We start from the raw sequence: 27218 nt of genomic DNA on the forward strand, positions 1-27218 counted from the left end.
AAAAAAAAATGATACGTCTTAGTGAAGTGATATCTTGAATCTAAGTAACGAAGGTATCTCATAGTAGAAGATTACACTAAACTAAATACAAGGTTATTAAACCTATTTTGAAGGCATGTTGTACTATTTTGAAGCTTTAATTTATTTCTTATAGATAGATAGATAGATAGATAGATAGATAGATAGATAGATAGATAGATAATTTTGCTTCTGTCTAGAAATTAATGCTTAAAGTAATTACAGCAAAAATAAATAATAAAACATGCAAATAGTAAAATAGGCCTGGAAATAGACTCAATAATTTTATATTTAGTTTACTGTAATTTAATATTTATAATACAATATAGTTTTGACTGCATTCAACTTGATAAGGTGTCTTTTTTTGCAGTGTGTATCTTTGGCTATTAATGCAAAAAAAAAGCTAGTAAGCCTAGTGCGGTGGTGTTATAAATATTCTTCGAGTGATGCCTGAAGTAATTAACAATTTCAACTACAAGTAGATGTGTCTTTTTAAGTTTAAGGGTTTTTTTTATTTATGGCTCTGTAAAAAGGATAAGCTCGTAGTGGCTTCCTCTTGTTTATTGTGTCTGTCGCAACATGCGACTACATGTGTTAAAAGAGCTCTAGTCTAAACATTAATTAGAAAAACAGGTTTTATTTTATTCATTGGCATCATTTGTCTCCAAGGCACCATAAACAGTTTTGACATCTTTCCTCTCAGGCGACGCATTTGATGTATAGAAGTGACGAACTGTGAATATGATGCACGGATGTCATCACAAGGTGATGTGCCAACAGTTTGACAGTAGAGGTCGGTTCCACAGGATATAAATACGTCTCCGCTCCTTATATCATTTTACACACAGTCTATACTGTATAAACAAACGAGTGCTGAGCAGACACATGTCCTCAGTCATACACAAAGCACACGGTACTTTTGATCACATTCGTCACTCGGACGAGGCTTTTTGTTATTGATCTGAGGATGCGACAGGATCGAAGGGTGCTGCGTTTGAAGTCCAAATGTAGGTGCTGAGAGCAATAAAAGCCTTGAAAATCCTCCCTCGTCTGTCTGCGTACCCCGGGGTGTCTGCACGCAGGATATTAGCCTTATTAAGACTGTCTGCCGCTCTGCCTGACTCATACTAAGTGCCTAGCGTACAGTAAGAGGGGAGTCGGAGCATATCGATTTGGCAGCCAATCCGCGTTGTTTAAGAGGAGATGAAAGCCTGGCTCGGCACGGGCTGAGTGACTTCAGATTAACATGGCTGATTTAAGCCCAGTCTGTCTGCAAGGCAGCACAAACAGACAACAGCATCTTCCGGCATCACGTCTGCAGGGGCAGCCAGAACCGTGTGGAGGGTTGAACAGAACGGTTTCACAGACTAAAAGGTGTGAAAAGCCTAAAGACGTTCCCTAGCAGCCAAACAATTAATACAATTAGTGTGGTGGAATTATATAACATTTGCTATATAAAATACATTTTTAATATTTTATATTTAAATATTTTTATATTCATTTAATATTTTAATTATATTGTATTTTATTTTTTTATTTTTTAAAAATTATTTTCCTAATTCTTTTCCTTCTTTTCTTTTTTTTTTAGTCAAAATGGATTTTTTTTTAATGTATTTAAAACAAAAAAAAAAACTAAACAAAATAAAGGAACATGTGAAAGAGTGACATACAGGTTTTCTATGACCATCCACAAATTTCATGATCCTCAAAACTGAAGAAAAAAAAAGAAGCCTTCTAACATTAGCCTGCTTTAACAGCTCATTATCACGTCTGAAGCTGAGGCTTCGGTGGCATGTGAGATTTGTCGAGTGTGAGTCGGCAGCACGCACAGGGAGGAGTGGGTTGTGTGCTTGTTTGATAGCTTTACAAAGCGGGTGCTTGCCAGCTGGAACATCACTGCAGGGTGATGGCATGTGCCCTGCTTGCCATGCGACAGCCAGCGAGAGAGATTCTGCGGCGTGAGACAGAGCTGCAGCAGAGCGCCACGGTTCGAACGATGCCTGGAGAAGCCGTGAGACAAACCCGCATAGACCAACTGTTCGGACCAACTGTTCCTGTCCTGCATATAGGACAGAAGCACAAGAAACTGTTTCCCACCAATAAATGGTACATCTTTCTGCACAAAATGATTGATTGAAATTTTCCATTTAAATATTTGGAGAAACTATGTGTATTTTTCTTTTAAATATTATTATTATTAAATTATTATTAAATTATTATTATTTATTAATCCTTTATTTATTAATTATTAGGAATTACTTTAGCCACTTTATTCATAGTCACAGTAGGTCTAGATCGAAGGAGCATAGGCAGTAACATATAAATTTCCTAATAAGTCTATTATTAGCAGTCCTTAAAAAGATTTTTTAAATTAAATATAAGTATTATTCTTGAAAGTTATTTCCATGTTTTCAGGAATTCTGTTTTTCCTGTGCTACAATATTCCACAAATTTTATAATTTTTTTTATTATACTGTTTTACACTGTAGGGAGAAAAGAGGACAAAAAAAGGCACTGCTAGTTGTTGACCTGCACAGGCCAGGCAGTTGTTAAAAAGATGAACTACATAAGCAGTTAAAAATACCATTAAGCACAATCAAGGCCATGATAACAGGTTTCAAAAGTAGGCTGGTGCAGAAAAACTCACACATTCAGAATTGCAGCATTTAGATGATTCTTGAGGTTGTCGAGTTTCTAATTCAGCTGATGGACAACTGAATTAGACTGTAACATAAGGAGGGGATTCTTTGAGCTAGTGCTCCAGTAATGATCGTATGTTGGCTGGCATCATGAACTCTTTAGGTCATCCTTCAATTTTGTCAGACATTGCAAAAACAGGTCACTGGTTACACAATTCCACTTGACTGTATACAGTTACATATAGAAAGGACATTGTTTATGATCACTCTATCTGGTGTCACCTAGATAATGTCATCCCTTTTCAGTCTGGTTCCTCTCAAGTTTTCTGACTCATATTGTCTCAGGGAGTATTTCCTTGCCACCATTGCCTCTGGTTTGCTCATTAGGGATTGCCTTGAGAATTTATATTTCGCAAGAAATTTGCATCTGCATATGAAGCGTTTTCCGAATACGAACGAACCCGAACCGAACATCAGCTAAAATGCAGGTAGGTCTGGGAGCCGTTCAACACTTGTTTGCGTCAGTGGAAAGTCAAGTGAAGCCAACCGAAGCAAGTTTATGAATTTTACGGATTTTTTTCAATCACCAAAAGCTCTTTCAAAAGAGTCAACCCACGATACCAACATTGCCTTCAGCATGCGTTCAAAAAGCTAGGTGATGTTTCAGGCGTTTTTCTGTTGACAGATTGATGGTGTGGGTGGTCTGTTCTATTTTTAGCTTAAGCTTGGTGGCACGACTTCCTGTGAGGACCCTTGACATGGAGTGCTCAGTTTGGGTCAGTTCTTTGTAAGCAGACATACAGTTTGCATACGCTTCGTATTGGGAATATTGCTAATATTTTTTGGGTGACTGGAGCAGATTAGCTACATTTACATTATTTCTTATGAGAAAATTCATTTCATAATACAAATTTTCGCTTTGAGAAGTCGTTCCCAGAGCGAATTAAATTCCTATGCCGAGGTTGCACTGTAAATTGAAATTTTAAACATTGTCATTTTTTCTCTGAATTTTTATATTTCTATAAAAGTGCTTTGAAACCATGTTGATTGTTATCCAAAGCTCTAGACAAATAAAACTGAATTGAAGTGAAAAACTCACTGCTGCTCTTCATCTAATATTACTAGCCAGGTTGCAGCTAATTTGGAAACTAGTCCAAAGCAAACACATGGCTAGAAGAAGAGTTTATGTTTAAATGTATTGTGTTATAATAGAAATGACACAATAAAAAATATACACCTCTGTATTTTTTTTAGTTATTCAATGAACCAATCATGTCGCAGCAGCGCATTTCACAACAACAGATACATATCGAACATCTGAATGGAGTAAATGTGAACTTTGATCATGGCGTGGATTTTAAATGCTTCAGAAATTGCTGATCTTTTCATACAGAGTTTACATAGAACAATGTTAAAAAAAAAACCAACAGCTAGTGAGCAGCAATCCTTCAGCAGAAAACAGGTTGTTGATGCAAGACGTCAGAGACTGCCTTGGAAGTGTAATAATCACTCTTTACAACCGTGTTGAGCAGAAAAGCATTTCAGAATACCAAAAGTCAAACCTTTAGGCGTATAAGCTACAACAGCAGGAAACCACATTGTCATCCAAAATCAGGAAACTAGACGAAGCATGGACAAAACATCACCTGATCAACTGATTGATATTCCAAAGCCTTCCTTTTCCACACGGGAAATCGGTACAATGAGTCATAATCATACACAACTGCCTGATTTATTCATGTTTTTTGGCTGTATGAAGTGTCCTTGGCTAAAAGACTTCTGTTTCCACATGACAGTCAGGTGGGAAACTTATGCAAAACACATGTCTTTTTTTGTATTTGGATGCTAGGATGGTCTGTGAAACCTGTTGATTGAGTCACCGCAAGGAAACAAAAAAAGTGCAAAGTGATGTAGTTCTTTCCCTGACCATGAGCCAGGCTTCCCACCTACAACATCACATCATGACTCAGCAATCTTTGTTTAATTCAAGCTTTTGCTCCTATTTTAACACTCGTGTTCTCTCTTTTTTTTTTTTTGTTTTCTATTACTGTCCTTCTTTGTTCCTTTTATCTTTTCATTGTATCTCATTCATTAAACAAGACCTCCTCACCCAACCCTGTGCTCTCTCATGTCTTGACATCTTGTGCTCTGTTGTCTTGGTTCTTGAAAATATGTTCACACTGTTGACCCTGCGATTCCCTGTCCAGGAAACCCAAGCCTTGTTCTCAGAAATCAAAATTATTAAATGGATTAAATGCTCGGATTTATCCGTTCCGCTGGCATGCTTTCTGGTAAGCCGGCGTCTGCATTTAGCTCTGACTCTCATACAGCAGCAAAAGCTGGAACTCGTGTGTCCTCCTGATCCAGTGCTGGCTGATGGGTGGCCTGGCTTTGTTTTTCATGGATGAGCGCTTCTGATCAGCGCTCATTAGAGCTATTATAAGAATCCCTTTCACATGCTGTATTAGGCACCAGCGGCTGTAGCGTGTGGAGCATCAGGGTGGCTCAGAAGAGACAGAAGAAGATTTTACCTCCTGTCATATCCTTAAAGACCATCCTCTTCATGCCCATTATATGGCCAGCACATGAGTGCATCCACTAGTCAGTCTCGCTCACGTTTTTTTGCCTTTTTTTTTTCCATTAGCACTCGGATGCAGTTTCTGCAGCTGGTCAGCTTTTTAGATTCCGCCTCCCTCCATTCTTGTGTCTCTCTTTCTCTTTTTGTGCTAAAGGGCCTAGTGACCCCCAACAGTGCTGGGCCTGACTCTCTCTGACTCTCCCTTACCCTCCTTCTCTCCCTCTCTCACTCTTTTCATATGCAATAGGAGCTTTTTCTGTGGCCTGTCACAGCATACTCTTCCCTCTTTCAGTCTTCATTCTTGTGCTTTCTCTCTCTCTAAGGCATCCATTCACATTCTTTGATTCAGTTTTAAACCACATAATCGATAGCAAACTGTAGCTTTCATGATTTAGTAATTGAAATTAAAAATGTGGTGGAATTATATTAGATTAGAACAGTTTGAGATTTTCGCTTATACTGAAAAGCAGGGAAGCATTTGATGGGTTTGTTCTTTAAAAAAGAAATAAGCCTTTTGTCTTGTAAATAGTTTGCAAGTATGATTATTCTAACTATCAAAACTGTCACCCGAATTACAGTTTTAAGCGTCGCTGCTCTAAGACAGAGTAATGTAGCTCTACGTGGCTTTTGTCTTTATGGAAATGTGGGTCATAAATAACAATGATTAACTTCTGACCACATGCTGACCCTCAGCAGCAGGACGGTGCTCTTAGCTTATCACCAGTTACATTATTGATAATGGTCTTAATTATCTGGATAGAAGAAAACAATCTGTTACCAAAAGACTTACTGATTCTCATATAGACAGCCGTATTTACTGCTGACCCCTTCTTCTAGATGCAATTATTGATTGCTGAAGTAAATTATTATGGTTCATCTATTTGCGTTCAAAACCAGGCAATTTTAACATCTTTTATTGGCCACCATTCTCATTAAGCCCAGCGCTTAAGCGTTTAGTGAAATTGCTTGTAGCTCATCTCTCTTCATGCAGCCCGTCTGTGGGAATTGTTCTCTGCATAATCGCTGATAAATGGCTGAACTTTGGGGAGGAACACACCACGGACGTATTAACATGTGGCGTTTTGTTTTCTGTCGCAAATCAGAACCCTCGCACGGCTACAGACAGCCTCGCAGTGTAAATTTACACACAACACACACGCTGGAAGAAAATCAATAGAATGTTTTAGCATCTGCAGCGTGGCTGAGGGACGGTGAGCAAGTATCTCACCTCTCAACGGTCCAAACAGAGTTCTGTTTACTGTACACCCGTCTTTCAGATCGTTGATCAGCAGTATGGTGCTCCTCAACCCTACATTTCCTTCTAATCTATAATCATGATTACCTCTCTTTGAGCTTTCAGCATCCTTCATTGATTGGCAAGCGGTTACGTTTCAGAAAGCGTTATGTACAAGCCTTTTTTTTCCCCCGAGTCTTTCATACATAATCATTTTAGTGGAGCATTTTTAATGATGCATATATTATTATACACCGGATTTGACTTGCTCTTTTCTTTCTGCAGTTCTGCTGATGAGAAGTTTCGCTGGAACAACCAAGGTAGAGTAGACTTGCTCCCTTTAAACAACAAATCACTCTTATTTTTGCCTGAAATTCCGATTTTGCCTTAACAGAGTTCTGTGAACCCCCCAGTAGTCGAAAGTTGTGCCTAACTAGTCATTTGAGACTCACTGAATGCCATGTGCTAGACGAAGAAGTGGTTAGCATACTGCTTGGAGAAGAGTGTTGACAGCTGTCACCATCTGTCAGGGTCACGAAACAGCCAAACCGTACTCATCAAACCAAAGTCTAGTCCCTTCCGAACGACTTGATTGGATTATGGCAGAAACCTTAGCCAAAGACAGCGTCTTCCCTTTTACAGCAAAACAAGCACACAGTCGAGATACAGAGCATGCCAAGTGTGTGAATTATTTATGAGAGCGAGTGGGTGGTCAACTCCACACTGTTTTTAACTCTCAGCCAGGTACAGTGGAAGGGGCACATTAATCAGTGCAGTTAATCAGCGAAATAGCATGACTGATGGGAGCTAGTGTAGAGAATGTAATTACTGGAACAGGATCCTGTAATGTCTCTTCCTAGCAGGTATGTAATTGTATCCAGCCATTTTCAAGGAACTAAAAAATTCCAGTAACAAATAATATCTGCTAAAAACTTTCAACATCAATGGTTTGTTTATTTGACGGGTTAAACAATGCTTTATTCATACCATTGCCCCAAATAAAAATATATAATCCTATAAACAAAGCAGTTATGCAGTATAAATTTAAATATAAGCCATTACATCCCCACATCCACTCAAGAGTCTGTGTGTATGGTTATGATTAAAAAATCATCACGTTAATGAGTGATTTTCTCTGATGTATGTTTAAGTCTGCAAAAAAAAGTAATATTGACAGTTTTAATCAGTCAACCAGTATCATTTGGACCTGAGTTTGTAGCATACATCCTGAAATCAGGACAAAAAAATCGCTTTACTTTTACCTCAGTGTCTGTTTGGCCCTAAATTGCTGGCACAGACTCTTCAGTGGCAGTCTTGGCTGCTTTTCCTCCCTCTGTTGCAGTTCTGCAAATGAGAAGTAAAATTGCATGAGAAAGAGCGCCAGGATTTTCGTCTGCTTTTGCATTTTGTTGATGTCCAGAGCCAAAAGCAGACTCAATGTAATTTCCTTCTCTCGTCCTGTGCCTGCGTGCATAGACGGACAAAAGGACATAGAAGAAGAGCTCACCACTGGCCTGGAGCTGGTGGACTCCTGCATCAGATCCCTGCAAGAATCTGGCATACTGGATTCCCAGGAGTTTGCAGCAGGTGAAAGTAAGAGGTGTTTCTTCTCTGTAGTGATGTTTGAAATGAGGAATGATGCAGTAGTTAGGAACAGGGTAAGAAGTGTGCACTTTGACTGGGATCCTGTGGGAGGCAACAAAAAAACAGCAGGAGAAAGCGTTTTTTCTTCCTTTTCTTTCCTCTCTTGTGGACTGGAAGAGCCATGTTCATTAATATGACAGTGTCTACGGTGCACTTGCAGCAATGTGTGATACATTTTCTGCTGCTTTCTTTCATCTATCATCTGTAACTGCTTGATCCTGGTCATGATGCAAACAATAATAATGGCAGGAGCAAGCAGGATTGGATAAGAATGTGAGGGATTGATCAGGAATAGCAAAAAATTCTGTCGGAAGTAAGTGGGACTGGGATTTTAAAAATCCTTCACACACCGCTGTAGTACAAGTTAAGTATTAGTAATGAGGCAGAGGTTTAGTAACAGTAGTGCAGCAGAGATTGAGTGGCAGTAGTTATGTAGAGTGTGTGTAGCATAGCAGTAATGAGGTAAGATTGAGAGGCAGCATTGAGGTAGAGTTTTAGAAACAGCAGTGCACTAAAGGTTGAGTAGTGAGTTTGAGCCTGAGTAGCATAAATTAGATAGACATTGAGGAGCAGTAGTATATGGGTAGAGGATGGGTACCAGTAGTGAGGCAGAGGTTGAGTAGCAGTAATGAGCTAGGGGTTTGAGCAGTTTAGCAATAATGAGATACAGTTTGACTGCCAGTAATGAGGTAGATCAGTAATGAGGTTGAGTGGCAGTAGTGAGGTGGAGGTTAAGAAGCAGCAATGAGGTAGAATGTCAGTGGCAATAGTTAGGTAGAGGTTGCGTAGCATAGCAATAATGAGTAGTAGTGGCGAGGTAGAGGTGGAGTAGTGGAGCAGTAATGAGGTAGCGGTTGACTGAAATTCGTGAGGTAGAGATTTAGTAATAGTAGTAAGGCAAGACTTGAGGGGCAATAATGAGGCAGAGAATGAGTAACACAGCAGTACTAAGGTAGAGGTTGAGGTGCAGCAGCGAGGTAGTATTTCAGTGGCAGTAACTGAGTAGGAGTACTGTGGTAGTGGTTTGGTTGCAGTAGTGATGTAGTAATTGAGTAGGAGTACTGAAGTAGAGGTTAGGCAGCAGTGGTGAGGTAGTAATTGAGTGGCAGTAATGAGGTAGTAACTGAGTTAGGAGTACTGAGGTAGTGTTTGGTTGGCAGCAGCAAGTTAGTAATTGAGTGCCAGCAGTGGCAGGACAGCTAGCATACATGACAGTAGTGAGGTAGTTGCACAGCAGTATTGAAACAGAGTTTGAGTGGCAATAATGAGGTAGAGGCAAAAGAAATAGAAGTCACATAGATGCTTAGCAGTACTAAGATAAGGGTTGAGTGTCAGAAATGAGGTAGTAAATGGGTTGGAGTATTGAAGTAGAGGTCGGATGGCAGTAGCGAGGTAGTAATTGAGTGGCAGTAGTGAGGTAGAGACTGAAGGACGGAGCCACCAAAATACAGGACAGTCTAGTGCCTTTAGAGCAGTTCCTATGTGCACTGACCAGAAGCATCCTCTTCATAATTTGTCCTTATAGATATACAGATATAGATATATCTCACAGAATACCATTTGGAGTAAGAACTGAATCTGACTGATGTGGGTGAGAATTGAATCTGCCAGATGCAGGCACAGATAATGGAGGCTTGCAGGTGTTCACCACTCAGGGCCTGCTCCCTCTGTGGCTGCTATTCACCTCCTTTCACTGAGAGAATTCTCTGCCCTCTGCTGTATTCAGAACATGTGGCACGGAGCACTACCTGTTATGACACATTATGAATGTCAATAGCTGCATGTGTGAATTGCAGCTCTTGACCGTAAGTGGGCTATGACATTGCTCTCAGTTTGTGGCTTTTCTTCACGCCTACAAATTGGGGCACAAATAATATCGCTCCGAAGTAATCACATGTGCATTCATTGCACTGAAAAGATAGGGCTGATCTCATGTAAAACAGGCAGATGCATACAGAGCAGCAATGATGGATAGAAATTTTGGGAAGGTTCAGAAAAGCTTTTCAATGTTACCTCTTGATAAATAAGTGATGGCAGATATTAAACTTGATTTTGCTAGCATATGCGCAGACAGAAAATATATATTTTCTTTAAATGTCATGCCTAAATTATCTATAACATCACGTATACATCAACACTTGACGTTGTTTTGCGTGAGAATGTGTTTGTCCAGATGCTTATAAAGTAGCAACCTGATGAAATCTTGACTGGCTTAAATCTGAAAATAGGTCAAGCAGAACAGTGATAAAACCCCACAGAGAGACAAAACTGAGGAAGTCGTGCTCGGTCACAGCTACCTGAATAAACACAGCTCTCTCCACTGCCATTCTATATGACAGGAGGAACTGGGCACAAATGGACTTTTAGACAGAGAGACAGCAACCTAGGATTATACATTTATGAATCCTGAAGCTTACTCTATAAAAGCTCCAGGGAGTGAACTTTAATGTGTCTGAAGTGGTTTTAATAGTAAAGCAAAGGCATTCTCAAAAAAAAAAAAGCTAGATTTGACCAGCTCTTGATATTTTTGGGTCATTTGAAATGACCTAGTTTTTAGTTGTTTATGAAGTGCGCTATTAATAGTGCAATATTGTGTGATTGGTTCACTGAGATTTTGTTGATCGTGAAACCTGCTAGTTGGCCTCGCTCGACTCTCACAAGACATAGAACTCTCTGTCTGCTTTGTCAATAAAGTCGTTTTGTACATCCACACCCTTGTAAAACAGACAACCCTCTGTGGCTCTGACTGGCACCTATCGTTTGCGAAGCATGTATTACATTAGAGCAGAAGCTTTTGTGGCAGAGTTTGTGCCTCCGGATCAGCATGAGCTCTCAGAAGCAGCCGAGCAGCTCAGCCTCCTTCTGTGTCTGAGAGGAAGAGGCGGATTGGCAAACGTGATTTCTGCTCCTGCTGGCCCCATTCTTCATGACATGAGCTCACTGACTCCTCCAGTCCTGATTAATTATACATGCCCACTACATCCATCTCCATTCCTGAACCTGGGAGGGAGAGGGCCAAAAGAGAGAGAGAGAGAGAGGGAATGGAGCGGGAGAAGGAGGGGCAGATAATAGTGATGGAGGGTGAGAAGGGAAAACAAGCAAGAAAACATTGTGTTGTTTGAGAGAGGGATGGTGAGAAAGCAGAGCAGTGCATGATGAGGATGATGAGGAGGGAGACGGGAAGTCTGATGGTGGGAGTGGGGGAGGAGCAAGAAGGCAAAGAAATCTGAGCTGGTATAGAAAGGAGCACTGCATTATACTTACACTTGTGTAGATAGATAATAAAGCATAGAATCCAAAGAACACAGGAACAATACAGGATATTTATTTCATACATGTTTGTCTCCTCCACCCAGGAGCAGGCATCCTGTCCCAGAGTGCTTTACAGCTCAATAATCAAGAGGGCACCTTCCCCTATACTGCTGGTTACCATAGCAGCCAGACCCTGGCCCTGGGAGACCCGGCGACCTCCCAACCCCTAGCACGCGGTGCTCAGGTGGGAGGAGCCGTGCACAGCTACAATCAGGTAGGACTCGGTTACCATTCCCTCTGGATAATCCAATACTACAATGCTAGTGTACACTCCCACTCATGGGACTCTATGCTTTGTGCTCTGCTGGGTTGGTTCTGTAGGGTTCCTTTAAAAAATCCATTCCAAATGTAGCAACAACATCTGAATTGATTTTAATGTTAATCGGCTTACTATTTAATGTCGAAAACACTTTACTGGAATAGCCCATAATGGATAATCTATCTAATACTGTTAGTTCAAGTTAACATCAATAAACCAGGCAGATGATGTTCCTGAACAAAACTGTCAACAAATTCTCAGCATTATGGTTGATTTTATGAAGGTAGATGGTCTGTACCCATCCTATAGATATATTGTCACAACTGCTCTCTTATTTTATTTTTGATAGTCCAGTTTATGCTTGTTGATGTTTCGTAAATTACTTTATATACACTCGATTTGCTTTGATTTTATTTGGACAGTCCAGTTTATGTCTGTTTCGTGACGGTTTAAAGAGTACACAAGAGTAGAGTATCCAAGTTAAGTGTTAGCTGTACTTTTTATACTGTTACAGATAAAGCAAACATTAGCATTAGTGCTACACTGTGCATTTGAATTGCATAGATCAGTGATTCTCACAGTGGGAGCTGAGGATCCCCTGAGGGCTGTTAAGCATAGCTTGTGGATCTGTGGGCTTTCATTGCTGGAAAGCACTAATATCTATGTTATTCTATTTATTTTTAAGTGTGTATGGTTTTTATTTATCTATCTGGTCACATGATTTGAATGAGTTTAATCCAAAGCAAAAAGCAATGGCTTCAATAAATAGGCAAAAATATTATATGTAGCACGCATTAAATTAACAACCGTAATCTTTGAATATTTTGGCATTAGATGTTTAAAAATTAAATTTATGAGTGGGTCTCTTATAGTGAAACGAGTGCCTGGCTATAATAAGAACCCCCTGACGCAAATCAGAGATAGAGGAAAATATAACAATTTGATCGTAAGATTTAATATTCCGTCCGTTTTTATTTACTCACTGTATTGTAATGTTGCTGTCACATCTATGCTGGCATCTGCTACCACTGAACACACAAACTGTATTTCCCAACATCAACTGCAAACCACATCACGTGACTGAAAATATGAGACTAATAAGCAGCATGTCCCTATTAGGAAGAGCTGGGTTTCTGATCAGACACAATTCATTTACTTCACAACTGACTTACCATCCTAGTTCTTGCCTGCTTTCTGGTTTTGAATAGCTGCCTGAATTTGCAAAATTGCCTTCATGCCTTAATGCCATTCAACACACAGGCTGAATGTTAAATTCTTATTAACTCTATATACTTACTACAGAGTATAACATAATAGCTGTGGTGAGGCTAGATAGTATATTATATGCTCAAATTGATCGTTTTCAGTGTACACACACACACATATGATAGATATAATATAAATCTGGAAATTCTTCCTGGCAGGTCTACTACTGTGTATTTGATTTAGCTCGTTGTCTAATTATAAAAGCCTTCATGAGCTGAGTCACACACATCAGAGCTGCAAAATCACACAGCATCAAGTTCCTGTCTTAGACTCGTAGCAACACAAAGCCCCTGTGTGCATCTGTGTTAAACTCTATTATACTTTGGTACATTGTTATCTAAAAATAAAGAGTGCCGTGCATAGTTAAAATGGGCGTGTAGACCAATGGTACAAAGTTGTTGTGTGTTTGCTAAGTGCAATAATTATATTTTTCAGAAAAATAAATATAGGAACATTATTTTAGCTGTGCTGAAGTTGATGAAGTTAGGTAGATGACTATGATTTCCATAGGATGATTAACCTATAGCATATTTAGAGTTTGGTCCCAAATAACACACTGCACACTATGCGCTTGCACTATGCACTATGTACCCTACCACCTAGTGTATGAACTTTCGAAGGGTAGTATCATCTCAAATGAACACTGACGGTTTTTTACAAGTGTAAGTTGTTCCCCAGTTGATGCCATTTCACACATTAAGTCAAACATCAAACACACATAAAGCGACTAATTAAAATCACACATAAATCATGTGCTAATTTAAAAGACATTTCTAAGACGTCTTGTCCACCAGAGTGTCATCAGATATCTTGAAAATGTTTTCTTATCCAGCGTCAGCGACTGGTAGCTCCACCTCTCTTCCTCTAGGTAAGGAGAGCTGTGAGTGTTGAGTGCATGAAGTGGGGTTTTTTTTTGGTTAAATAAGTGCATCATCCAGGTACCTGAAGTGCACTTCTTCTTGTTGGAATTTTCACTGGGAACACGCTACTCACACTATTTATACTACAAAAATGGTTCAGAATAGTGCATAAGTATGTGATTTGGGATGCAGCTTCGGTATTATATAATGAAGGGAAAAAAAAACAAGGCAGTGCATGTTTGGCACTCTGAGCTTCTTCAGCTTGGCTGCCTGTACTGGGCATTAATTTGAAATGAACAGCCACAGAGCACTTAACAGTTTCGTACCTTGGAGTTCAGAGCAGCTAAGTGCTAGAAAAGCTGGTAAAGCAAAAGCCTTTATGAAAGCGGTGTAATGGACCAAACTTGGTGATCTTTTTTTTTTTTTTTTTAATTTAATAAAAGTGTTGATCTTATTAAGTGCATTTTTCATTCATCATGAAACATAAATCATGGCCATCAGTAATGCATAGAACCAACAACGTAACCCTTTTCTTACTGTTCACTCTGCTAGGTGACATCTAGCCGTGCAGCCCAGCTGGTGGGCAATGACCCGGGCGCACATGCCCAGTCCCGAGACTCACTGGCGCAGAGCCATGGCAGTGCTTTCCACTTGCCTGACACTCAGCCTTCAGTCTATTACTCATGTGCCACCCTGCCAGCTCAACGTGTGAGCTCTCCTCTCTCCATGCAGGCCCTGGGCTCTCCGTCCAAACTCCAGAGGCTTGGCTCAGCCTCGGACATGCCCAGCTACGCCACTCTGCAGCGGGTATCCTCACCCAAGCAGTCGCCCAGTCGCCTGGCCAAATCCTACAGCACCAGCTCGCCAATAAACATGGCGGCCGGAGGAGCAGCATCTGCTTCACCTGGGCAGGGCAACGCCACTGGCTCCCCCCCTCTCCACCAGCTCAGCTCAGCTGTGGGCAGCTACGCCACGCTTTCACCTGCCAAACGTTTGCTGCACTCCTCCGACCAGTACAAGATCTCCCATGAGCTCTATGCCAACGCGACACTGCAGAGGCCTGGCAGTCTTGCAGGTATACACTATATTGCTTACTTACAATTTATACTATACTACCACCACTACACACCAGCACACCAGTCTCAGTTGTCCTTGTTGTTTGAAAAGACTAAGAAAATCATATAGCATCTGTTGGAAGGGGGTCAAATATGTGTCCTTGCAAAGCTGAAGGATTTTTCTGAAGAGCTGTGGGCAGTTTAACTGCTCAAGACAAACAAGGAACTCATGAAGAACTTTCCCAAAACATACAAACAAGGAGATGTAAACTATTGAACTGGTTCATTTGTGTAAATTCAGTTATTATTTTGTTTTGTGGACTCTTTGTAAATATCTGTTATGTGAAATAGCTTATGCAGGGCAGAATAAACAGCAATTTATTAGATCCCTCTTATTTCTTTTAAATGATTAATATTTGGCAAAGGGGATGTAAACCTATGACCTCAACTGTATATATGAATTTTATGTGTGTTATTATGCAACATGTACAAATGTACAATATCCACTGTATATATAATATACTCCTTTACATACGTGTGTAGTTTCTGCATCTATGCCGCAATGCAAACACAGTGCTTAAGGTTAGCTTTCAATTTCTACATAAATTATTTTCTTCTTGCATCGACGCCACATGATGATCATATGACGCATTCTGGTTTGCATGTGTGTTGTGTCCAGGCTCCAGGGGCTCTTACAGCAGTCAGCATAGCCACCTGGGTACCGAGCTGCGCCCCCTGCAGTCTCCTGAGCACCACATTGACCCTATCTACGAGGACAGGGTCTATCAGAAAGCACCACTGAGAAACTTTACCCAGGGACAGGGTAAGACAGCACACGGTCTTCCACTTCTCAGTTTCTACTTACTTTTATGCTAATGTGATCGTCTCAAGCAGGTCAGACGAATTCCATGCTGGATTTCAGGGGTTTTTTTCTTCTTTTTAAATCGAAATCCTTTTCACACCACAGGTAGTGACAGGTAGTGTTTGAAGCTGCCTGAGCATCAACTACAAACAAACTGACTTCATTACTGGAGCATCAACATTTTGTGCAAGGTGTTTTATTTCACAGTTTAGATTAGTTTTTTTTTACTTACCACCTGTAAGCATTTAGCAGTATTGTCATTTAGTTTCTAGGCCTTTTTCCACTGCGCAAATGATGGCGTACCGTCGATTAGTCAAACGCAGCCATCACAGTATCATCTTGATGAGGTTTCTGCCAGCACACAAAAACACCTGAGGTCTCTTTTGCTTTAGAAGCTATTTTTCTGTTGGAGAATTGGAGAGGCAACATCAGTAAAAACAGCAATTTAATGTTTCTAGTTCATTTTTTAGTGTGTTTTGCTTGATTTTTCATTTTTTGTCCGCCATCCAAGTTGTAAAATTATGTACAACATAACAGAGCTGAATGCACTGCGTACTGCTTCATGCAGTGTTTAACGATACAGCATAGTATATTAATATCAGGCTCTGGATGTGATACACTATATTGCCAAAAGTTTTGGGACGTCTGCCTTTACATGCACATGAATGTAATATGGAGTTTACCCGCCCTTTGCAGCTATAACAGCTTCAACTCTTCTGGGAAGGCTTTCCACAAGGTTTAGGAGTGTGTTTATGGGAATTTTTGACCATTCCTCTAGAAGCGCATTTGTGAGGTCAGGCACTGATGTTGGGTGAGAAGGTCTGGCTGGCAAGGTGTTCTGTCAGGTTGAGGACAGGACTCTGTCCAGGCCAGTGACGTTCCTCCACACCAAACTCTCATCCATGTCTTTATGGACCTTGCTTTGTGCACTGGTGCAAAGTCATGTTGGAACAGGAAGGGGTCATCCCCAAACTGTTCCCACAAATTCGGAGCATGAAATTGTCCAAAATGTCTTGGTATGCTGAAGCATAAAGAGTTCCTTTCACTGGAACTAAGCCCAACCCCTAAAAAAACAACACCTGAATTGGTTTAAAGAGATGTCCCAAAACATTTGGCAATATAGTGTTCATTCAACAGGCTGCATAAAATGCCCATTGTATTACATGAGGTGTAAGTAAACTTTAAACCTAATCAAGCCTATACACCCTCCTCTGAAAAGGATGCTCCCTCTACATGTCAAGATGCTGAAGGTTCAATCAGTGTTTTTGTTTTTTTTAAACAAATGCTTTTCCTCAGCAGGCTGGTTTTCATGAGCCAATATACTAGCATACTAGTTTGCTCTAAAACCAGGTTAATCAGGTTAAAAAGAAATACCTACACTGAGAAGGACCTGCAAATATGAGATTGCTCACTAGAACACAGCATTCAAAAATCTCCATTTGACCTTTGGAGTACAACTAGCCAACAGCAGAAGAGGAAAAGTCTGTGCTTCAGACACGCCCCCCCCTTTTTGTACAGTTTTTGAGATTTTGCAAAAACCTGCCAACTCCTGCCAATCTCTTGGCCAGAGAGCTCATGTGTAATTAGCCATGTCTATTTTTGTTGTCTTCTAATGCACAGTTGCACAGTTGTCTTCTAATGCTGCAAAGAGTCTGAACGGATCTTATTATACTGTTAGCAGCATACGATGACATAAAAAGCTGACCAACCTCGACACAAATACTGTGTCATTAATAAGTTCCCATTATTTTAGGTTTACGTTTTAATCACTTAAAATCGGATGTCTAGGTCACATGTTCAGGGGGTGCTTACTTTTGTACTGAAAGTGTTGTATAGAGACGCCACTGTCAGGCATTGTGTCGAATCTGAATTTTGTGCATGGTTGAACCCCTGTGTAGTGTGTAATAACACTGGAGATACAGTGACAGATGCACAGCTTCTTGTATATATATGGCCTTATTTTTTGAACATTGACTGATAAAGTTAGCTTTGTATTTTCACTGAGGCTTGAACTCTGTGTATTGCGCCTATTCTTGTGCTCGTAGCTCCATCCTCTCCTGGCGTCGAGCCCATCCCCCTACAGCGCACAGGCAGCCAGAACGCCACAGGCACCTTTCCCCGCTCCAATTATGCCGCCGCACCGGACTACGCCAACCCATATCGCACGCTGCAGTTCTGCCCGTCAACCGACTCACCCTACAGCAAATCAGGCCCTGCACTGCCGCCCGAGGCCACGCTGGTCAGGTCACCTTCTGTGGACAGCATCCAAAAGGACCCCAGGTGAGCAGAAGCCTCCATTTCACATTCAGCCGTTGACTGAAGAGAGATCAACTGGCATTAGTAATATTGATGCACACACACACACACAATGTTAATGAAATGCTGAACAGCACGAGAGCACTCATTAATTCACTTTCCAACTGCCTTGAGGTCACCCTATCATCAAATATCATAATTGCACAATGCTTTGGTGGTAAGCATGATTGAGATGAAGGTCAGTTAGTTGTAAAGATGATTGTTTCTGTCCTCCTAATTGCTATGATGTACATTATTGGATTGTAAGAGTTACAAGGCCACTGACAAACACCTAAGCATTATCTCATGCGGGTGCAAGCAATAGCAGGGCTGTGGGGTTCCTTTCTGTTCTTTTGGCTTGACCTCGTTTGTTTTGTTGATTTCTTGTCATCTCTTTTGTTTTACCCTTCATGTTTACGTTCTTCTCTCGTGTGTGCACACTGCCGGCGGAGCGGAACCCGACGCGTTGCGTTTATTGACCGCAGCCAAAGCCACGACACCATGACACACACATTTATTTCTATGTTTCTGGGAAGCTTTATTATGTAAAGACTTATATTTGGAAAAATCTGTGCATAGATAAGATTGGGTGCGTATATGTGTATCCACAGGAAAGATAGATGCCGCATTATCACCTCTTTCATACTTCAGCAAGATTAATGAAAGGTGACAATTGAACGTACATCTGTTCAAGTCGATGTAGTCGCCTGTTACTTCGAATAAATTAGCAAAAATCATACATTTCTGCCTGATGCAGCTAAATGTAAATATATCCGCATCCATTAACATCAGTCTTAACTGCCGGGAATCCTTGGTAAAGTAGAGAGAGGTGTCTAATGTAATTATAGAGATGAAAAAAGTTTTCTCCCAGTCGTAATTAATTACCACTATTAATTTTTTAAATGAATACTACCTTATAATTATTAAAATAGCCACACTGACAATAACTATAATGGTAGTTTTGTTAGTGTGGAGAAACTATATTGCAAAAATGTCATTAAGGCAGTTAATAGACCTTTTTCACACTTCTGTGTTGCTAATGAAGAAGCTGGCTGGTCTGTCTGTGTTTATCAAGAAAAAAACACACTTCACCAGCAACAACAAAAGATTAATTAAAGATGTAATCTGCCCATTCAGATCGAGAGGCCGCTCACCTCATCCCGGTCGCAAGAACACTGGTGGGAAACGAGTCAAAGCTGAAGTAAAGATGCTTGCTTGCTTGAATTGTGTGTGTGTTTAGGGGCTCTGCACCGATTGTGTGTGTGTTTGCCTTCGTTCACTGACGTTTGGAAAACTACTACAGCGCATTAATAACACAGAAAGATGGAAAAAGGTCTGTAGTACACGAAACTACTTCTAGCTTTAATTGCAATTTAAATGAGCTTTTCTTCTTCTCACTAATGGTCCCACTGAATAATAATTCAATTCCCGATGTTTTTGGGGGTTTTTTTCCACCAAGTTATTCTCATGCCTTCCTCACCGTATGCCTTACTCGCCCCTCCCTTACACTAACAAAACAAACTGCTTTGCGCCGTTTGTGATTCTTGCATCCAAATGCTGCACAGTTTGTCTTTTTTCCTAATATCGCAATTGAAAAATTCATACACGATGAAGTCAATTCCTCCAAGACCGAAAGTGTCGAGGTTAGTCCAATGCGGCATCTAGTTTTCCTGTAGTTGGAGAGGGTGGGGTGGGGTGGGGGGCTTCATTATTTATCTGAGTTTATATGCCTAAAGACCTAAAGGTCTGTTGCTATACACTTTGTTTATTGGTAGAAGATCACCATACAGTAGGACCACCAGGTATTACTGAGATAGTGGATTATTCTCAGCAAACGGTAGTGTGTGTTTCGTGTGGCGCTGATGTATCAAGATATAGCTAAAAGATGGTGGAAGCAATTAGATTTGAAATCATGACACACTTGTCATACCAGTCTCCATCAGGCATGCTGTAGGGCTTCCCATGTAGCAACACCCAGAACTACAAATAACCGTCCACTGCACTAATGAGATCCTCTTCACTGTGTAAGAGAGCATGTCCGAAGCCAACTGTGTGTAATGTGTTACGCTACGGGGGGGAAAAATAACGTTAAAATCAATCTTCTTCTTTCTTTATTTTTCCTTTTTTGTTCCTTTTTTTATTTAAATGTTAAACCCCTTTGTGCTAGCCACCTACCCTTTCTCTTTTTTTCTCTCTCTTTGCCTGTCTCCTGATAGGTACGACCCTGAATTCCTTGTCTGGAATCAAAATCAAGCCGAACAAAGAATGACGAAGTAATGCAGCTTTTTATTTTACATTCTCCTTTTCCTCTATTTTCTCTTCTCTACTCTAACCTCTTATATAACAGACACACTGTTAGAGCACACCACTGCATGCGAAAGGAAACGACTTTCAGCTAAAACAATGAGATTTTCGGAATATTTTTTATAGATGCAGCTTAGATTTAAATCCCTCTAGTCTTCAGCATTTTGGAATAAAATAAGAAGAGTTTTGATGAATGTCAGTAGATCAGACGTGAGGTTTTATGGATGGTGTCTTGGATCATGTGATGAGTTGCCTTATTTTTAATTTTTTTTCTTCCACGAAACATCGCATCGCACTCGTCATCTTGTTCTCCATTGTTTTTTACCATTACATATTTTAGCATGAGTAATTATTTTTAATAAAGTTACAGCAGTTACAGGACTTTATGGACGCTACTATGTCGGAAATATAATAAATCTGTTCACGTATCATGTACAGCAGAAGGAATATAAATAGCTCTCCGATTGTGGGATGGATTTCATATAGTGTAGTTTGTGATGTTCACTTTGGTGCATTGCAGCTTTCTTTTTATAGTTTTAAATGGATACAAAACATTTGCATTGACCTTTCCTGTTTGGAGTAAAGTATTTGTACTCCTCTATACATATCATGCTTCAACATTTAGTTTCAAAGGTCAGCTGACAGACAATGCATGTGTATATTATCAATTGACATTGTCACAAAGCAGCTTTATAGAATTATTTAAATGCAGGATATCAATTATAAATTTGTCCCTAATGAGCAAGCCAGGGGTGACGGTGATGAGGAAAAACTCCCTGATATGATATGAGGAAGAAACCAGACTCAAAAAGAGAAGCCATCTTTGTCTGGGTGACACCAGATAGTGTGATTTGTAAATAATTTCCCTTGTGTACCATATGGTCAAAAAGTGCACTGGGTCATTTGATTCTAGCTTTAACATGAAGTCTGTTTTGTTGAAGTTATCAACTGTTCACTGATGGAGACTTGAGTGCAGAACTGATCGCTGCAGGCCTAAAGCTATCATATAAATTGCAGCCATCTTCAGGGTTTTTATCTAAGTAGTATTATCCACAGCAATCTCATGTATCTCCAGGCTGAAAAACAAATACACAAATACATATCTTTTAACAAACGGTCATAGCATTCAGATCTCTATGCCTCCTGGTGGTCCAGCGGCAGGACCACCCGCTCTCTTTGCTGTGGCCCGGGTTCGATTACCGGACAGTTTACTCTCAGTGCCGGTCTCAAGATCGGATAAAATGGGCAGGTTGTGTCAGGAAGGGCATCCGGTGTAAAACCTGTGCCAAATCGAAACGTGAACTAAATGATTCACTGTGGTGACCCCAAAACAGGGAGCAGCCGAAAGAACAACATTATTAACATTCAGATTGTGTAAAATACACAGTTGTATGTTTTAAGGAAGAAACATTGTGCCTCTAATCCATCATTCCATATATGCTATAGCTTTAGAGCAACATGGCCTCAGAGTTGATGGCTGAGCCTTCACTAGCACGACTGCCTTGTGGCACTGTTCACACTTGTGTGCTAAATTACCCCTTGCGTGAGCTTCTCCATCTTAAAGAGGGGTCACGAGTGGGTCAGACTGTCCCAAAACATTTGAGTCACTTCTTCTCCTGCCAGCAGTCAGTCACAGCGATTCAGATTCAGCCTCATATAATATGTATGTGTGTGTGTGTGTGTGTGTTACCCCTGGAGGAATTTCAGTACAGTATGTTGGCATCCAGAATTATTATATGTAGACTGCAGTCAGTAACAATAGATATTTTTTGTTGTATCTTGTAATATAAACATTTATTGTGCGTGATATAGATCTTCGGAAAAGTTAACCGTCAGCGTCACCAGAAGCAGAGCAGCCGCATGCTCATTAGTGAGCTTGTTTCAACACCGTGCTCACTTCAGCGGCTTCACCACAAGGCACAGCTTCAGCAATTACATGGACTGATAAGCTCACTCCTGTTTACCATGTTAAAGTGTATTCAGCGTGTCGCTCAGCATGACAGATCACCCCGAGCTAGTTGTACATTTGTACGACATACAAATATTTTGTTTCCGTCAATCCGTCGTCAAGTGCGTAGTAAATTTTCAGTATGTGCACTCATGGCTCGGAGTGAAATGACAAACCAGATGTCAGCACTATTTACCAGAAGAGAGAGAGAGAGAGAGAGAGAGAAGAGCAAAAATTCACAAATCATTGCCTCAGTAATTCAGCTGTCTATGTGCCTTTTATATCCAGAAAAGGCATGTCTGAGTGGGACGATGATTCATCTAAACAGTTTTTTTGGTCTTTTCTTTACCCATCTTGGTTTCTTTTTCAGGATTTTTTTTTCCATCATCAAGGCTTCATCACAGCTTTTGCATCCCCCCATGAGTCCTTCCATCCGGGCTGCCTCTGATATACATAGACGGTGTCCTTTGCAAAATATCGCTCCATTAGCTCCATTTCTAATCATCATATTCAGTCTGGCATCTTCCAGGCATGCATAATTTATGACGCTTTTATTTGTCTATGTTTTTTTCTTTTCTTTTTTTTTTTGGTTTCCCTCATCCAACACAACAGTCAGTGGTCCATGAGAAGCTCAGTCTTACCCTGCCGGAGCCCCACGGGGCTGTTTAGGATGACGGGATGCAGTTTGGCAGTGGGTATTGTGGTGTTAATGGTTTGGCCATGGGGCTTAAAGATAGGCTCACCTGACTGAATCAGGACAAAAGCCTGAAACAAAGAGCTGCTGCAAACAGGAAAGTTAGTCTCAGCCCAGTGGCTATCCAAATGTTTCATTAGTTTATGTAGAGGGATTTCAGCCTTCAGGCCTCTGCCCGGCCTACTGCTGCACAGGTCCTTCCCTCTTCCCTCCCTCCCTCCCTCTTTCCTCCCTCTCCGTCTCTTTCTCTCTCTCTCTCTCTCTCTCTCTCTGTATTGCATATCTCTCTCTCTCTCTTTCTCTCTATCTAATCAGCTGCTTTAATAAGAAGCTGTGCTTAATTCAAAATATGCTGATAAGAAGACTTCTTTGTAATTTGGCCATAATTCAGCCAAGGCCAGGATAATTGTAGTTTCAGTCTGGGAGGCTGAAAGGATGTGACGCGTGTCTTCTGGCGCACAAGCGGTCTGCTACCTTATCTTTCGGGAGGTGAGGTAATGGGAGTAGCTTCTACCCTCACACAGAGCACTTGCACATCTGACCGCAAGAGAATGAAATCAGCGAGCCTGTAATGAAAAAGTGCACAGTCCTCTGTAGCGTGAAGACGCCATTTCTCTGCCAAAGTGGTCCCTGGCCTCCAAAGAGGAATGCCATCATGGTGGGTCTGTGTTCCCACATGACATTTGATTATTCATGCATGGTTCATCTTTCCTTCCCAGCCAGCAGCAGAGTCTGGATTGGTGGTGCTGGGAACAGAGGAGTAGCTTTAATTCAGGACTTAATTGCTGAAATAAGGCATTTAGTGCATTTATGGTAGAGAGAGAGGGTATAGGAGAGAAAAAGAGAGTAGTCTTGCATCACCTTTCTGCTCATGTTATGTTGTGTCTCTCTGTTTGGCTCCTCTGCTTTGAGAATGACTCAGCAGTCTGCTTTATCATATCAGACAGTGAATACAGCTAGACATTGCCTCTATTTTGTCTTAAACAAGTCACAAGTCAGGCTATTTTAAATCATTGTATGTTTAAACCACTCTTCCAGCTTCGGCAGCGTCATCCTCGCCATCATGTCCGCAGGAGGAAAATGATCACCTAAGATGACAGTGATGATGATGATGATGATGATTACTCTGGCTTGTGACCTTTAGAATTGGAAGAAAAAGCAAAAGGTCGACAATAACAAGGGGTCCATTGTGAAAGATCTTGGGTCTCCTATCATATATAATATACAATCAGGCATGAATGCCATTGTGAAGTGATGGCGCTCGGCTGAAGCATAAGCATTCCTCGTAAAGGAATATAACAGCGTAATGCAGGGTAGGTCGAGCATTCAGGTTATATTCAAAGCACAGTTCATTCACATAGTCATTTTACATAGCTACTTTACTCAGAGTATCTTTATGAGACAATAATAACCCACCCACACTAGTACCGATCTCTGTCTGGAGACCATCTGCTATTTTGTTTTCCATTTTCTATTCTAAATAATAATTTGACTCGTTTGATATAACTGGATCACAGTGTGATTGGGTACTTTATCAGCAGGGAAATTGCTAATAGTTAATAGCAGGTGGTAATTAGAGAAATGATACTACTTTACACAGTGCAGTACTGTAAATAATCCAGTAGGTATAGGAATAGAAATAGGTAGCTTTCTTTACAATTTGTACGTTTGCCTCACAAACTGTTTGATTCCTGCCTCTGCTCCGTGTCTGTAGTTTGCATGTTCTTCCTGTGCTTCAGGGGTTTCTTCTACAGTCCAAAAACATGCATTGTAGGCTGATTGTCATCACTAAATAGTGTGTGTGTGATTTTGCCCTGCGATGGGCTAGCATCCGGTCAGAAGTGTTTATCCCGCCTTGTGCCCTGAATCCCCTGGTATAGACTCCAGCTTTCTTGCGACCCTGTGCGATAATGGTACAGAAAATGGATGGATAGATGGATGGATGGATCACATTTAATTGTTCGATCAAAGATAGTACATATATCTTTAATGTACAGTGCTGTTAAAAGTCACTGTAAGAGCCCACTACTGTACACACTCTGCACTTTTACCACATATAATGCAAGGACTGGGCTTGTGCAGCACGCTGCAGCTTAAAAATGTCAAGAGATGTAGTCAAACCCGTGCAGTGCATCTCAGCATACATCCAAGGAGTGCACTGAAGCGTGCATCCCATAAATAAGATGATCATATGTACGCTCTGTTGCAGTTGAACTTTAAAGAACTGCTATTGCAGTAAGATATAAGGAGTCTGAAATACTGCTCATGTACTGATTAGATTATGGACATACTCTGCAAAATATATCATAAATATTGCATTTTGTAGTGTTTGTAGCTAAAAACCTTGACCATGCCATTGCCAAAGGCCCTTTCCACTAGCATTAAATGACAGTTGGTAAAAAAAAAAAAAAAATCCTCTATGGCCCCATCCTATCCCAGCCTTTCAATTAAAGTGTGTTTGTTCCACCTACTCTGCCATGCTGTTATGCCTCCATCAGGTTGCATACAATATCTTCACTAATAAGATCTGAGCGCATGCAACATTCACCTCAGATCAGAATCCTGGCTGCTTATCACAGTGTGTGATCCTGTGTACATGACCAGCACTGCAGGGTCTCAGCTCTGATTTACATAGCTCGTTATAACCCAAGGGCGTCGAATATGGAGTACAGAAGAAGAGAGACGTCATATTTTGACCTGTTCCCCCTAGATCATTTGTCCTTTATGGCTGTAGTTGAGCACTCAAGAATTATTTTGTTGGACGGTAGTGAAATGGGACGTACTACACTAGAGCTCTCCCAGGGCTCCTGTTAGCCGTTAGGCTTTTCCTGCAACCTCACAGCCTCTGAATCGAACCAAACATCACTCTTGAACAACTTCTTTTTGCCTTCTTTTACTCTTTATCAGTACTGTACAGATTTCTCCACATATCATTTACTTCGCAACCCCCAAGTTGATCAGCTCCAAAATGACCTGTTTTTTATTTATTTATTTATTTATGAGCCAATGACTAAGAAAGACAAAGAGAGATTGAAAAAATAAAACAAGGACAGAAAGATGCCCTGTCCTGTTGGTGTACAGCATGTGTGTTTCTCTCAGCAGATGTCAGGATAGCATGCTGCCGTTGCCTTTGCAGCATGCAGTCTGTTCCCATTCGAGTGGTACAGCATAAGCAGCATTCTGTGCTGCATCATTAGTGCCCTGTGCATGAAGCACCAGTCAGAGGCTCAGCCACCTCCAGGCTGCTGGGGGAAATGATAAGACTAGCAATGGCATGGAGCAATCATCCAGGCTAGAGCAATCACCAGTGATGGAGGCTGTCATTGCTGGCAGGATGTTAGGCCGTGAATATATTTTTCTCCAAAAAAAAACGTGGCCTATCACGAATATGTCTGGCATATTTCAGTTACTCATGTCTTATTTCTGTCTTTGATTGTGTTACCCAAACCCATTCAACTCCATGCTCACAGCTTAATTGGTTTTGTTGCTTAAAACCATTCCCTTTTATCAATTTGTTTGGCTTTTTTATTTCCAAAAAAAAAAAAAGCTGCACAGTTCACAAAGGAAAGCTAGACTCAGAAGATACAGACGCCTAGCTAGCTAGCAGCTGAAGGTACCTTGAGACGCAGAAGCGAGGAAAAGATTGTTCTTTGCTGTGCATTCCTTAAAAGAGAAACGTACCATTACTTTCTGTCACAGTAATGTTTGTATATCTGGCACAGAGTTTTTAACATTATTGCTGTGCTTTTTTTTTTTAATGATGTGGAATCCCTCCACCCTGTGTAGACTGTGTGTTTGTGTGTGTATGTGTGTTCCTGTCCAGAGAGTTTGGCTGGAGGGATCCCGAGCTGCCCGAAGTGATCCAAATGCTACAACACCAGTTCCCATCTGTGCAGTCTAACGCTGCAGCCTACCTGCAGCATCTGTGCTTCGGAGACAATAAGATCAAATCCGAGGTAAAGCACTCACCCACATACGCCAGACAGCATGCTCTGATTTCTTCCCCGCATAAATTTCAGAACGACTGACTGTGCTATGGGGTCAGTTTAAATATTATTTGATAGAGAAGCTGCTGCCATGATTATATATGTAGCAGGGCATTTTTATCAGGTCAACATACCATACAGAAGGTCATTATGTAGAGACACACTTAGTGATTGATGGCCATCCGTTTCTGTGCAGTTTATCACTAGGAAAGGATCAACGTGGGAGCTATTATTTGGGTGGTGGATCATTCTCAAAACAGCAGT

General features: G+C 40.8%; 1 protein-coding gene across 6 annotated transcripts in view; it reads left to right on the plus strand.

Moving 5' to 3' along the window:
• ctnnd2b (catenin (cadherin-associated protein), delta 2b) overlaps nucleotides 1–27218 on the plus strand; it is an 83459-nt gene that overhangs the window by 34733 nt on the left and 21508 nt on the right. For 2 of the 6 annotated variants that reach the window (XM_058395848.1, XM_058395851.1), the window contains exons 4-11: nucleotides 6755–6789; nucleotides 7946–8062; nucleotides 11470–11639; nucleotides 14363–14885; nucleotides 15545–15688; nucleotides 17773–18007; nucleotides 20239–20295; nucleotides 26792–26924. In XM_058395848.1, coding sequence (XP_058251831.1) covers nucleotides 6755–6789; nucleotides 7946–8062; nucleotides 11470–11639; nucleotides 14363–14885; nucleotides 15545–15688; nucleotides 17773–18007; nucleotides 20239–20295; nucleotides 26792–26924 — 1414 coding nt within the window. The remainder of the gene's footprint in view (nucleotides 1–6754; nucleotides 6790–7945; nucleotides 8063–11469; nucleotides 11640–14362; nucleotides 14886–15544; nucleotides 15689–17772; nucleotides 18008–20238; nucleotides 20296–26791; nucleotides 26925–27218) is intronic. The other 4 variants (XM_058395852.1, XM_058395853.1, XM_058395850.1 and 1 more) reach the window with 3 other exon arrangements.

The sequence above is a fragment of the Hemibagrus wyckioides genome, linkage group LG07 (assembly GCF_019097595.1).
Source record: "Hemibagrus wyckioides isolate EC202008001 linkage group LG07, SWU_Hwy_1.0, whole genome shotgun sequence".
NCBI classification, from domain to species: domain Eukaryota; kingdom Metazoa; phylum Chordata; class Actinopteri; order Siluriformes; family Bagridae; genus Hemibagrus; species Hemibagrus wyckioides.